This window comes from Felis catus, chromosome B2 (genome assembly GCF_018350175.1).
Source record: "Felis catus isolate Fca126 chromosome B2, F.catus_Fca126_mat1.0, whole genome shotgun sequence".
NCBI classification, from domain to species: Eukaryota; Metazoa; Chordata; class Mammalia; order Carnivora; family Felidae; genus Felis; species Felis catus.
The window spans coordinates 29,371,905-29,384,987 of record NC_058372.1 but is presented as its reverse complement, the minus strand read 5'-3'; the positions used below and the strand labels follow the sequence as shown (position 1 = coordinate 29,384,987).

Sequence of the window (13,083 nt, the reverse complement as noted above, 5' to 3'; positions counted from 1 at the left end):
GGTACCCATGCCCAAAAGGCCTACCCACCAAAGTTATTCCGTCCTGGGGAGTGAGTGCACAACGCATTCAGAGTTTGAAAGTGAAACCTAAGCAAAGATGCAAATGTCAAAGCAGTGTAAAACCCCAAAGACACTAAAAGCCAGGGAAGTGAACCAAATAATAACATTAATAATGAGGATTGTTGAAAGACAGGAAAACATAGAGGTTGGTTGCTCTGTCTCTGGAACCAAACTTCTTGGATGGCAATCCCAGCACTCCCCCCACCCTCCACTGCTGCATAACAGCCTTGGTATCTCTTCACTTGTAAAATAGATGTTATAAAAGCCCTCTTTGCAGAGGCTTACTACGAATACTATATAAATTTGAACAATGAAATTGAACCCAAGTGGACTAGCTCTGGACTTCACTCTGATCAATATGCCACACAGCTGGACTGCAGAATGAGATAGACCAGAGATCCAGTCTAACTCCTACTACTTTATGGTAATGTAGTCTTGGGAAATTGAGCTGCCTCATTGAACCTCTCATTTTCCTCCTCTGTAAAATGAGGGTATAAATAATAATAATAGGGGTTTGTGAAGACTAACTGAATTGATTCATGTATAGCAGTCAGAAAGAACAGTGCCTACAAGGGAGCGGGAAGCAAGGCAGACAGGCATACTGAGCCACAAGGTTGTTGGGTGAGGTCAGGAGGGTGTGTTCCTGGAGCTGCTGCAGTTCCAAGGGAAATTGCTGCAGCATCCTGAGGACATGCCAGTCCTTTAGAGGATCAATAGCTAACCAAGGACATAGCTGCATTCCATCCCATCCCTGTCCCTTGAGGTAATCTAAAAGAGAACCTGTTCTCTGATGAAAACATTTTCACTTGGCAGATTTGGTTGACGGGGATTTTTTGTTTGTTTTGTTTTTAAGTAAGCTATACTTAGCCCAAAGTAGGGCTTGAACTCACCACCCTGAGGTCAAGAGTTGCATGCTCTACCAACTGAGCCAGTCAGCTGCCCCAGCAACAGAGATGTTTTGAGGCAACTTCCTTAAAATAGTCCTGTCACGGGGCGCCTGGGTGGCGCAGTCGGTTAAGCGTCCGACTTCAACCAGGTCACCATCTCGCGGTCCGTGAGTTCCAGCCCCGCGTCGGGCTCTGGGCTGATGGCTCCGAGCCTGGAGCCTGTTTCCGATTCTGTGTCTCCCTCTCTCTCTGCCCCTCCCCCGTTCATGCTCTGTCTCTCTCTGTCCCAAAAATAAATAAACGTTGAAAAAATAAAATAAAATAAAAATAAAATAGTCCTGTCAAAGAATAAAATGGCAAACCACTCTGGAAAACAACATGGCAATTTCTTATAAAGTTAAATCTATACTTAATTATACTACTCCTAGATACTTACTCAAGAAAAATAAAAGAACACATGTCCACAAAAAGAGTCATATAAAAAGTTCATGGCAGCATTATTCATAATAGCCAAAAAGAAGAAAAAAACACAAATGTCCACCAATGGTGAATGAGTAGCCAACTGTGGTATATTTATACAATGGAATACTATTCAGAAATCAAAAGGAAAGACCTACTGATTTGTGCAAGAACATGGATGAATCACAGAGATATTATACTAAACAAAATAATCCAGACACAAAAGAGTGTCTCATATAGTCTTATTTATATGACATTTTAGGATAGGCAAAACTACATGAATGGAAATCAGATCAGTAGTCGCTAGGGGCTGGGAGTGGAGATCAGGTATTGACTATAAGGGAGCATGAGGAACTTTCTGGGGCAATGGAGATATTCTATATCATGTTGGGGTGACATTTGCACAACTATATTAGTTTGTCAAAACTCATCAAACTGTACTCCTAAAAAGGGTGCATTTTACTGTATGTAAGCTATACTTCAATATACCTGACTTTTTATAAAAGGTAATATCATCAAACACTAGCAACTTCTATGTGAAAAGGTGGGAGTCAGGATGAGCACAACTCATAGAGATGGGTTGAGAAAACCTGGTTTGTACATTTCTTTCTGATTTTATTTATTTTTTTAAGTTTATTTATTTATTCTGACAGAGAGAGAGAGAGAGAGAGAGAACGAGCAGGGGAGGGGCAGAGAGAGAGGGAGAGAGAGAGAGAGAGAGAGAGACAGAGAGAATCCCAAGCAGGCTCTGAACTCTGCACTGAGACTGTTGTGAAGCTCCAATTCACAACTGTGAGATTATGACCTGAGCCGAAATCAAGAGTCAGATGCTTAACTGACTGAGTCACACAGGCACCCCTCTTTTTTATTTTCTCTAAGTGCTGACAATTTAATAACTTTTTAAAAACTTTTCTTAATGTTTATTTTTGAGAGAGAGAGAGAGAGAGAGAGAGAGAGAGAATGAGCAGGGGAGGGGCAGAGAGAAAGACACAGAATTTGAAGCAGGCTCCAGGCTCTGAGATGTCAGCACAGAGCCCTATGTGGGGCTCGAACTCACAAACCGCGAGATCATGACTTGAGCTGAAGTTGGCCGTTCAAGCTATTGAGCCACCCAGACGCCCCAATTTAATAACCTTTTTTGCCTTGTCAAAATGTTCCTGGCATCAAAATGGCTGCATCACAGTGTCTGGTCATGGCAACCAGAAAGGGCAATGGCATGTCCAGGCAATCAGAAAGATCAATAAACAAATGACTATAGTAAACCGTGTTTTATGCCTCAAGAGGTTTATGTACAAAGTAGATGGACTAGGGGTGCTTGGGTGCCTCAGTTGGTTAAGTGTCTGACTTCAGCTCAGGTCATGATCTCACAGGTTTGTGAGTTTGAGCCCTGCATTGGGGCTCCGAGCTGTCAGCACAGCCTGCTGTGCTGGAGCCTGCTTCGGATTCTGTGTCTCCCTCTTTCTCTGCCCTTCCCCCACCTGTGTTCTCTCTCTCTCTCTCTCTCTCTCTCTCTCTCTCTCTCTCTCTCTCTCCTCTCTCTCTCTCTCAAAAATAAATAAATATACTTTTTTAAAAAGAAGTAGATGGACTAATTCTGCATGTGGGAGTAAGGGCAGGGTATTCCCAGGAGGATGGAGAGGAAAAAAGAGAGGAAACTGCATGTGTCATGTGTGAAGGGTCCAATGAGTAAGAGTTTGGCACATGTGAAAAAAATAGTGCTGTGTCTCCGGTCAGGAGGAAAGCATTGGGGGAGTTGAGAGAGAAAGCCCACGAAGTTGCCCGGACTTAGGTCTGGAAACCAGCGCAGACCTACTGGAGAGTTTGGAGGCACAGAATTGCTTGGCAAGCACTGACTTGGTCAAGTCCATCTTTTTTTTAAATTTTTTTTTTTTAAGTTTATTTTTGACAGAGACAGAGTGTGAGCATGAGCTGAGGAGAGGCAGAGAGAGAGGGAGACACAGAATCCGAAGCAGGCTCCAGGCTCCAAGCTGTCAGCACAGAGCCCGACTCGGGGCTCAAACTCACGAACCGTGAGATCATGACCTGGGCCAAAGTCGGACACTTAACCGACTGAGCCACCCAGGCGCCCCAGTCAAGTCCATCTTTTAACAAGAAAGCTCTGGGGAAGACATAGAAGATGGACAGTGGGGAGGAGAGTTAGGAAGGTTCTTTGCGGCCCATCCTTGTCATAATTTCCACTGAAATAAAAAGTGCATTTCTGGTAGTGGACTATTCTGCATGCCAAAAATATTAGATAAGTCTCAGTATAAAGCAACCCTGAGAGTAGCTCAGCTGCACAGTAGTTTGAGACCCTCTGTTTCTTTCCTGAACTGGGAACCCTAGCTCCTTAATTCAGGCTCTCAGGGTTAGAACCTCTTGGTCTATTCCAGAGATTCAGTGGTTACAGGAGCAAACCCAAACAAGTCATGGTTCCTGGTGGAATCAACAGACCCAAGGGACAGAGTATTTTCAGCCTCCCCTTGTGAGCAATCCCCTTCTGTGCCGGGTGGGATTTCCAACCTGGGGAAACAACTGACCAATCGTCTGGGAAGGGAGACTGTCATAAAAGGGTCAGGGCCACTCTGGAGCCAGGATGACGGCAACATGAGGCCCAGACACTCCAGGGAATCTGTGAGGCCACGGAGAGAAAACTTGAGGGAAGGCAGGGTTACTGTCTGCCTGGCCCAGCTTCCTCTTTCATGAGCTCATGGCCAAAGCCAGGCCAGGCAGGAGGGTGCCGGAGATTGAGTGAACATGTTTTTTCCCCTACTTGGTTCTGAGTCACACAGGCACCTACCCTTCCCAGAAAACCAGCTTCAGGGCTCACCCCCTGGCAGGCAGTCAAGCCCTAGTGCTAACACGCGATACCAGGAGGAGGGCCGGCTGGCAGCTGGAGGCAGGCCAGCCTGGAGCTCTCATCCCACCCCTAGAGGCCTCTCCCAACCTTCAAAGAAAAGGGCTTATGGTGGCTGTGTTGAAAATAGGAGGGAGGCCTAGTTTAACTTTTGAGAACCCATGGAAGACACTGTGAATCATGGGGTTGCAGAGGAGGGAGAGACATCAGAGAGCCTTTAATCTAAACACTTGACTTTACAGATACTCATCCAGTAAATACAGGGTGTCTGAAAAGGTCGGACAAAGGGGGGAATACTTTACTTGTTGCACTTTCCCCTTCCCCACCACCCATATTATGCTTTGAATTAAATTGCAGTCATACTCTCCAATACTGACATGGGAGCACTCTACAGAGAGATGCAAGCTGTTTCCCACATGAACAACTCTGTAACATTGAGTTAAAGGGCCCTACGTGTCCAGCTTTTTCAGGCAGCCTGTAATGATGGAGAAGTAAAGTTCTAGGCACTGAATATAGAGCAGTGAACAAGATGGATAAAGTCCTGCTTTCATGGAGTTATTATCTGATAGGAAGAAATGTGAGGTCAAAGGGAGGAACTACAACACCGGGTCCTAGAAAGCCAGTGTTGGCACAAAAACAGGCACATTGGGTCCTTTCCCAGCTACCCATTCTCAGCAGCCTCCAGGAAATTTTGGTTGAGTTGGACTGAACTAGCATGGACCAGGCTGTATACCAGGACGGGGGATATCATGCTCTCTTGTGACCTTGCCTTGGTGCTCCAGGCACTCTTGCCTTCCTTTTGCATCAGGGAAAACTGTCAGGGCCTGATCTTGACCTTCCTAAGGCCCAAATGGGCATCTTTGAGGGTCATTTATTAACTTGCTGCCAAGAATTCAGCAGTTCACCCTACTGCCATGCCTCTGGCAAGAATTGTTCCAGCTAGAATGTGTGTGCATGGGGCCAGGGGAAGGGTGTTTAAAATCAGTCAACTAGCTGAACAAGAACTAGGAATGCAGAAGTCTCTGCTTCTCTGAAGAAAAGAAAAAAGCCACAAAACCTGCCTGAGATGGAGAGGGAAGGAAGGGGTTGGGGCGAAAAGAGAAAGAGAAATTCCTTTCTTTTTAATTTTTTAAAATGTTTATTTATTTTTGAGAGAGAGAGAAAAGCAGAGTATGAGCATGGGAGAGGCAGAAACAGAGGGAGACAGAATCTGAAGCAGGCTCCAGGCTCCAAGCTGTCAGCACAGAGCCCGATGCAGGGTTCAAACTCGTGAGCCGAAGTCAGACGCTTAACTGACTGAGCCACCCAGGCACCCCAAAAGAGAAATTCTATGTCCTGATGACGTTAGCATTTTGAGGCTATTTTGTCACCCTGGTCTTCTACTCCTGGATTAGCTCACTGCTGCCCATATCTCCCCCTAAGTAGCCCCTCTTCATATAATCATAATAGTGGCCATCATGGGAAAAAGCGCCTGCTATGTGCCTAGGAGCTGTATACTTATATACTTAATCCTCACAGTAACCTGAAAGCCAATTTGCCCATTTTTCTTTCTTTTTTTTTTTTTTTTCTTTTTCTAATTTACATCCAAGTTAGTTAGCATACAGTGCAACAATGATTTCAGGGGTAGATTCCTTAGTGCCCCTTACCCATTTAGCCCATCCCCCCTCCCACAACCCCTCCAGTAACCCTCTGTTTGTTCTCTGTATTTAAGAGTCCCCGGGGCGCCTGGGTGGCACAGTCGGTTAAGTGTCCGACTTCAGCCAGGTCATGATCTCGCGGTCCGTGAGTTCGAGCCCCGCGTCAGGCTCTGGGCTGATGGCTCAGAGCCTGGAGCCTGTTTCCGATTCTGTGTCTCCCTCTCTCTCTGCCCCACCCCCGTTCATGTTCTGTCTCTCTCTGTCCCCCAAAAAATAAATAAACGTTGAAAAAAATTTAAAAAAAAAAGAGTCTCTCATGTTTTGTCCCCCTCCCTGTTATATTATTTTTGCTTCCCTTCCCTTGTGCTCATCTGTTCTGTGTCTTAAAGTCTTGATATGAGTGAAGTCATATATTTGTCTTTCTCTGACTGACAAATTTTGCTTAGCATAATACCCTCTAGTTCCATCCACGTAGTTGCAAATGGCAAGATTTCATTCTTTTTGATTGCTGAGTAATACTCCATTGTATATATATACCACATCTTCTTCATCCATTCATCCATCGATGGACATTTGGGCTCTTTCCATACTTTGGCTATTGTTGATAGTGCTGCTATAAACTTTGGGGTGCAGGTGCACCCACATTTCAATTGAGGGAACCTTTTCAGAGAAATTAAGTAGCTGGCCCAATATCATACAGTTAATAGGTAGCAAAGCTGGGGTTTAAACCCAGTTTCCTCTAACACCACTAGATTCTAATATGCTCTTTTTGCTACATCATGTCTCCTTTCTACTGCAAAACCAAGTCAAGTCAGCAAAGTTACTGAATATCTACCAAACATCCAGGTGCTGCTGAGCTTTTCCGTTTCTGTTCCTTGAGTACCCTGACTCCAGCCCTCTAACCCTGTTTCCCTTTTTCAAAAGTTCCCACTTCCAAATATCTGTCTCCTTCCCATTACCTTTGTCCCCCATACTAGCCTTCAGTCAGCAATGCAGCAATACTCTAGGTGGCCAACAGGCACGACTCACCCTTATGCCAGGGATTTATACAGAGTGAGGGCCGGGGCTTTGCCAACCCTCGCCTGCACAGTTATTTCCAATTTAATGGCAGATTCCCCTGAGCCACAGTTGAGCATCCCCCGTCTCCTCTTTGGAGAGGAAGCATTGGGGGAGGGGGGGGAACCTTTGAAGGGACACAGCTGGATAAACAGATACCTCTGAGGGTGAGGGGTAGCTCCTCAGAGAAGATGGATTTAAGAATATTTATTAACCCCCTACTAGGTGAAAGGCCATGTACTGGAGACACCACCAAGACATCATGAGGAAAAGGGCGGATGTGGTCCTGTATATTTATGGAGATTATATTCCAGTGGGGGAGACAAACAACAAAAAGTAAACAAATAGATAAAATGATTCCCCAAGGTAGCAAGTGTTGTAAGAAAATGCACAAGGGCTAAGAAAGAGGTTGGCAGGAGGTCAAGCTCACGGGTCAAATGAGGGGAGTGAAGGAGCATGGCAATCCTGGGGAAGATGGAGAGGAAATGAGGAGCAGTGAGAGCACTGGAATGGAAAGGGGCCAGCGGCCTGTTTGCCCAGGATTAGGGCAGTGAGAACTGGTGCAGCTGCCATCTCAGCCCCTGGCCCTTCCTGGCCTTAACTCATCCCCCAGCACTCACCCCCTCACCCTTTCATTGGCTTAATGATTCACTCTCAACCTTTCCCTAGCTTCCTGTGTGTCAGGAGGTGGTGGGGAGAGCTGTGTGTCTCTGAGGGTAGCAGAAACAGGGATGACATTGGTTGAGAAGGAATGGCGAGCAGTATGGGTTGTCTCGTTCTGCTCTGTCCCATTCTAGACTTGCCACAAAGAAAGGTCTCTCTGTACCGGGAGGACAGTAAAGATAACTAGGCCCAGCTGGAGGCCCAGATTCCAGATGTGGGAGGTAGTGGTGAAACAAGATCCTGACAGCCGGCTTTGTTTCCCCTCCCCTGCCTAATGCCCTAGAGAAAATTTCCATCATAAACAAGTTGTGCATTCCTGACCTTGGGTGCCCCCACCTCTCTCCCACCAAGCCTGTTTCTTCCATCATCACTATCTCCCCCACCCCCAATTTACATCTGTGTGAGCACGTATGTGGGCCCATGCACGCATGCCAATAGTCATGTATTCATTTTAATAGTTGTGTGGCGCGCAGGTTCCCTTGGAATAAGGATGCAGGTAGCTGTGCGGGCTCACTGCTTGGGTGTGAAAACAAGAATGGTGGCAGGTGTGAAAGGCAGGTATGGGAAAGGGATGTGTTTCTGTAGAGGTGTGTTTTATGTTGGTCAGGAAGAAGTGTGTAATACATGAGTTTAGACAGCAATGATGGGTGTAAAATAAAGAAACATAGAGGCCCAGGAAGCAGTTGTATATACAGAAATAGTGTATCTATTTTAGCCCAGTTGTGGGGATGTCCTCTATTTGCATCCCACATGTCCTTGGTTGAGAAACACCATCATATGTTCCTTGTTTGTTATGTGTGTAAGAATTGTCCCAGCTAGGGGCACCTGGGTGGCTCAGTTGGTTGAGCGTCCAACTTCAGCTCAGGTCATGAGCTCCTGTTCATGGGTTCGAGCCCCTCATCGGGCCCTGTGCTAACAGCTCGGAGCCTGGAGCCTACTTGTGCCATGTCTCTCTCCGTCTCTCAAAAAAAAAAAAAAAAAAAAAAAAAAAAAAAGAATTGTCCCAGCTGTTCTTAAGATGTAACTTTGTATGTGCGGCTTGAAAGAGTGTATCCATGTCTCAAAGCTTGGGGTGACCCAGCCACTGGGTGAATACCATATGTGCATTTTCAGCTTTCATTTAATAAGACTCTTGAGCCACTACTACATGTAAGGCACTCTGCTGGGTTTTATGGAGGGCACAAAGACGTGTGTGACACAGCACAGACTGTAATGGAAGAGATCATATACATACTCTGTGTGCACCAGGCATAATATGATCTGGAGTAAAGACCTGAGCCAGATGCATTTCAAATCCCTGGAGTCAGCCTTAAAGCCTTCATATTCTTAACTGTCAGCACCGCACTCTCCATGCTCCGTGATTCTAACGATTCCCATCTCATTACTAAATCCCTGTGGTCCTGTGCTACAAGTGTCTCTTACTGCACCCCTCTTCCTGGTTCCCTCTGCCATAGCCCATCTCAGGCCCTTGTTATCTTCCACCTGAACCTTTCCAATAGCCTCCTATCCCGTGCCCTACTTAGTTCCCAGCTTGAACTGTCCTCCTTTTATATCCTCCCATGACCCACAGAATCCACAATCTAGAGTCAAACTCAATTTCCTGGCCTGGCAGCTAAGTTCTCTCCACTCTGCCTACCTCCTTTCAAGTATCATTACTTCCCACTACTCCTTTACAGGAAACTTACTGTAAGATTGTTTTTCTTGTGATTCCCCAAACATATCCTGTACTTTTCCAGCTCAAGGCCTTTGCTGATTCCATTCTCTTCCTCACAGTCATCTTACACATCTGACTCTGTGGTATCCCACTCACAGTTCAAAGTCATCTCAAATGCCACTCTTCCATGAAGTCTTACCTTTTTGTTTTTTCCACCTTATTGATTAGACAGGCGTGAACACTAGTTCCTTTGGGTCCCCCTTTACACTTAGTCTTCAGTTTCCTTAAGACCCTCAAAACATGGGAATGCAAGCTGGTACAGCCACTCTGGAAAACAGTATGGAGGTTCCTCAAAAAACTAAAAACAGAACTACCCTATGACCCAGCAATTGCACTACTAGGCATTTATCCAAGGGATACAGGTGTGCTGTTTCTAAGGGCACATGCACCCCCATGTTTATAGCAGCACTATCAACAATAGCCCAAGTATGGAGAGAGCCCAAATGTCCATCGATGGATGAATGGATAAAGAAGATGTGGTATATATATACAATGGAGTATTACTCGGCAATCAAAAAGAATGAAATCTTGCCATTTGCAACAACGTGGATGGAACTGGAATGTATTACGCTAAGTGAAATTAGTCAGAGAAAGACAAAAATCATATGACTTCACTCAAATGAGGACTTTAAGAGACAAAACATGAACATAAGGGAAGGGAAATAAAAATAATATAAAAACAGGAAGGGGGACAAAACATAAGAGACACTTAAATATGGAGAACAAACAGAGGGTTACTGGAGGGGTTATGGGAGGGGGGACAGGCTAAATGGGTAAGGAGCACTAAGGAATCTACCCCTAAAATCATTGTTGCACTATATGCTAACTAACTTGGATGGAAATTTTAAAAAATTAAATAAAAAATTAAAAAAGATCCTCAAAACAGTTCTCCTGATTGGGGTGCCCCCCCGCATGCATAAGGTAAGGCCCACAAGGGTGAGGTGCCCACTAAATCTGGCTTGCCTCACTCAGCAGCCCATATGCTGGAATTCATAACCCTAGTACTTTGATCAGTACCTTCAACAGGGTACCCAGCACCAGTGAATGCTCAAAGGATGTTAAATTGTGTGTCCATGAGCAGCTGTCTCTAAGGCAGTTATGAAAATGTGTCAATTCTCTATTTTTTTTTTTTAGCCAAGCACCTCTCCCTTCTTATTACCATTACCAAATTTGCATAACATCTCACAGTTTAAAATGTTCTTCACATACATGTTGTTATTTTTTCTATATGACAAGGGACAAATCTGGGTGGCTGCTAACCTCTTGCCTTTCTGCACCAGCCTTATGTGAGCATTTCTGCACACATCTAAGTGGGTAGCTTTGTTATGTTGTCCTTGCAAAGTCTCTGCACCTTTGCTCTGTGTGTGTGTGCGCACACGCACATGCATGTGTTATGTACACGTTAAAGAAGAGCAGAATAGGCCACGCCAAAATGTGCCACTATGCCAAGTGAATTATTTTGAGCTGAAGGCAATCAACACCCAGAAGACTCAGGAAAAGCTTTTTACCTCTCTCCCTCAACTGGCTAAAAGAATTTAGATAGAGGCCTGAAAGATAAAGAGAGCTATTACACAAATAACCTTTTATCTGAAAGACTTACTCTTGGCAAGGCAAACTTCTGACTCCCAAACTTCGGTTCTTATCTTCCTCTGAATTGGCCTCCTCCTCTTTGAAGCCCCAGGCCACTGATCCATTCCCTAGCTCAAGATTGCTTACAAGCCTCAATTGCTTTACTGCCTTGAGTCTCATGGCTTCCTGGGTTCCAGAAGTAGGTAATTAAACTTGTTGTTTTTCCTGTTAATCTATCTTATATCAACTTAATTATTAGACCAGCCAAAGAAGAGACCATTTTTACTGCCCCTACAATACAGTGTGTGTTGAGGCAGGAAGCATTGTGTCTGTGTGTAGTTCATTTTTCCATGTCGTCTTGGCTATTTCAGTAATGACTTTCCTCTTGGGGTGTGTGCGTTTTCTGCGTGCATCTACGAGAGTATAAATGTGCCTGTGTAACTGTAATTTCCTGACTTGCTAGGTCACTATTGTAGCAGTAAGATTTCTTTTTGTAAGTCCCCCTGCTTCCCAAGAGATGGGACCTGTGGCCCAACCACCTTCTAAGCTATCTGTTAGCCCGTCTCCATCTACCACATGTCCCGACATGTGCCTGAAGTCCGGGAACTCACCCACTCCACTCACAACTCACACACTCACAACACACACTAGGGCGCCTAAACTTGCATAGGCCACTCCCTCTCTCGGCTTAATCTTCGGAATTTCCAGCTCGCTCCGGCCACCACTCCCAGTCGTGGGTGGAGTCGAAAAGGATCCGCCCATTCCAGGGCGTACAAAAATTGCTCCGCACGACCACGGGTCCTCATTCGGTCTTCCGCCCAGCTCAGCTCACGATGTGTCACTCTCGCAGCTCCCTCCCCACCATGACCGTTCTGCGGGCCCCCACCCCTGTCTCCTCCTCCAGCCCCGGACCCCGGCGGGGATCTGGTCCTGAGATCTTCACCTTCGACCCTCTTCCGGAGCCCGCGGTGGCCCCTGCCGCGCGCCCCAGCGCCTCCCGCGGGCATCGAAAGCGCAGCCGTAGGGTCCTGTACCCACGAGTGGTGAGTGTGGAGGAAGTAGGCAGCAGGTGGGGCAGGGCAGCGGGAACAGCCGAACCCCGAGATCTCAGCTAACCTGTTCCCTTCGTTGTCTCTCTTCAGGTCCGGCGCCAGCTGCCAGTCGAGGATCCGAACCCTGCCAAAAGGCTCCTTTTTCTTCTGCTCACCGTCATCTTCTGCCAGATCCTGATGGCTGAAGAGGGTGTGCCGGCACCCTTGGCTCCGGAGGACACCTCCAGCGGCGCATCCCCCACGCCCACCCCTGCGCCCCCGGTCCTCGAGTCCCTTAATCTGACCTCTGAGCCCTCAGACTACGCTCTGGACCTCAGCACATTTCTCCAGCAACACCCGGCCGCCTTCTAACCGGGACTCCCCACATCCCCCTCAAAAGAATCCGAAAAGCCAAAGAAACACCAGGTGTACCTGGTGCGCGAGAGCGTATCCCAAACTGGGACTTCCGAGGCAATTTTAACTCACAACACTGCAGCGGAGACTCCAGCCCGAGCCTGGGATTAGAGGAGCACCGACACTCCGGGGCGAGACCGGGTGGGGAAGAGCGTCATTAATTTATTTCTTATTGATCCTAATTAATATTTATATATGTATTTATGTATGTTCCCCTAGGTGATGGAGGGGTGTATGTAATATTTATTTTAACTTATGCAGGGGTGTGAGATGTGCCCCCCTACTGAAAATGCAGATCTGTTAGTATTTGAGCTTTGTGGGAAACGTGGAAGCAGGGCTGCCAGAACTTAGGGAGATCCTTCTCCCGAGAAGGAATGGAGAGGATCTGGGTCCTGGAGAGCGCCCGGGCTGAGGCAAGGATGGTGGCGGGTCTTAGGTTTAGGGACTGGTATTCCGTCCTCCAGGATGTCACCTCCACGGATCTATTGTGTGAGGCTTTGGCGGACTGTTGGGAATAAGGTCCTTGTCCGAGGATCTCCTCGAAGTTGCCCCCAAGGGGTGGCTACAGTGTCAAAGGTCGGTGAGCTATCGGGGGCGGCTGTGGGGTCGCCCGGTATGTTCTGTGAACACAAATAAACTCGATTTACAATCAGCAGTCATCTGAATGTATCTTTGCAAGCGGCGATTCCCCATTCTTCCTCGGGCCGGCGGGAGGAGCTGGGTCCACGTCCCTAGCGGG

The 13,083-nt window shown here is 46.7% G+C and overlaps 1 protein-coding gene across 1 annotated transcript; it reads left to right on the top strand.

Moving 5' to 3' along the window:
* Positions 1 to 11,691: 11,691 nt before the first annotated feature.
* IER3 (immediate early response 3) lies at positions 11,692 to 12,999 on the top strand. The gene is made up of 2 exons (XM_003985890.5): positions 11,692 to 11,942; positions 12,042 to 12,999. The coding sequence occupies exons 1-2, from the start codon at positions 11,733 to 11,735 to the stop codon at positions 12,300 to 12,302; spliced, it is 471 nt and encodes a 156-aa protein (XP_003985939.1). The 5' UTR covers positions 11,692 to 11,732; the 3' UTR covers positions 12,303 to 12,999.
* Positions 13,000 to 13,083: the final 84 nt, after the last annotated feature.

Coding starts and splice junctions, on each gene's coding strand:
- IER3 (XM_003985890.5), top strand. CDS start 11,733: ATGTGTCACTCTCGCAGCTCCCTCCCCACCATGACCGTTCTGCGGGCC. Junction 11,943..12,041: donor GGGTCCTGTACCCACGAGTG/GTGAGTGTGGAG, acceptor GTCTCTCTTCAG/GTCCGGCGCCAGCTGCCAGT.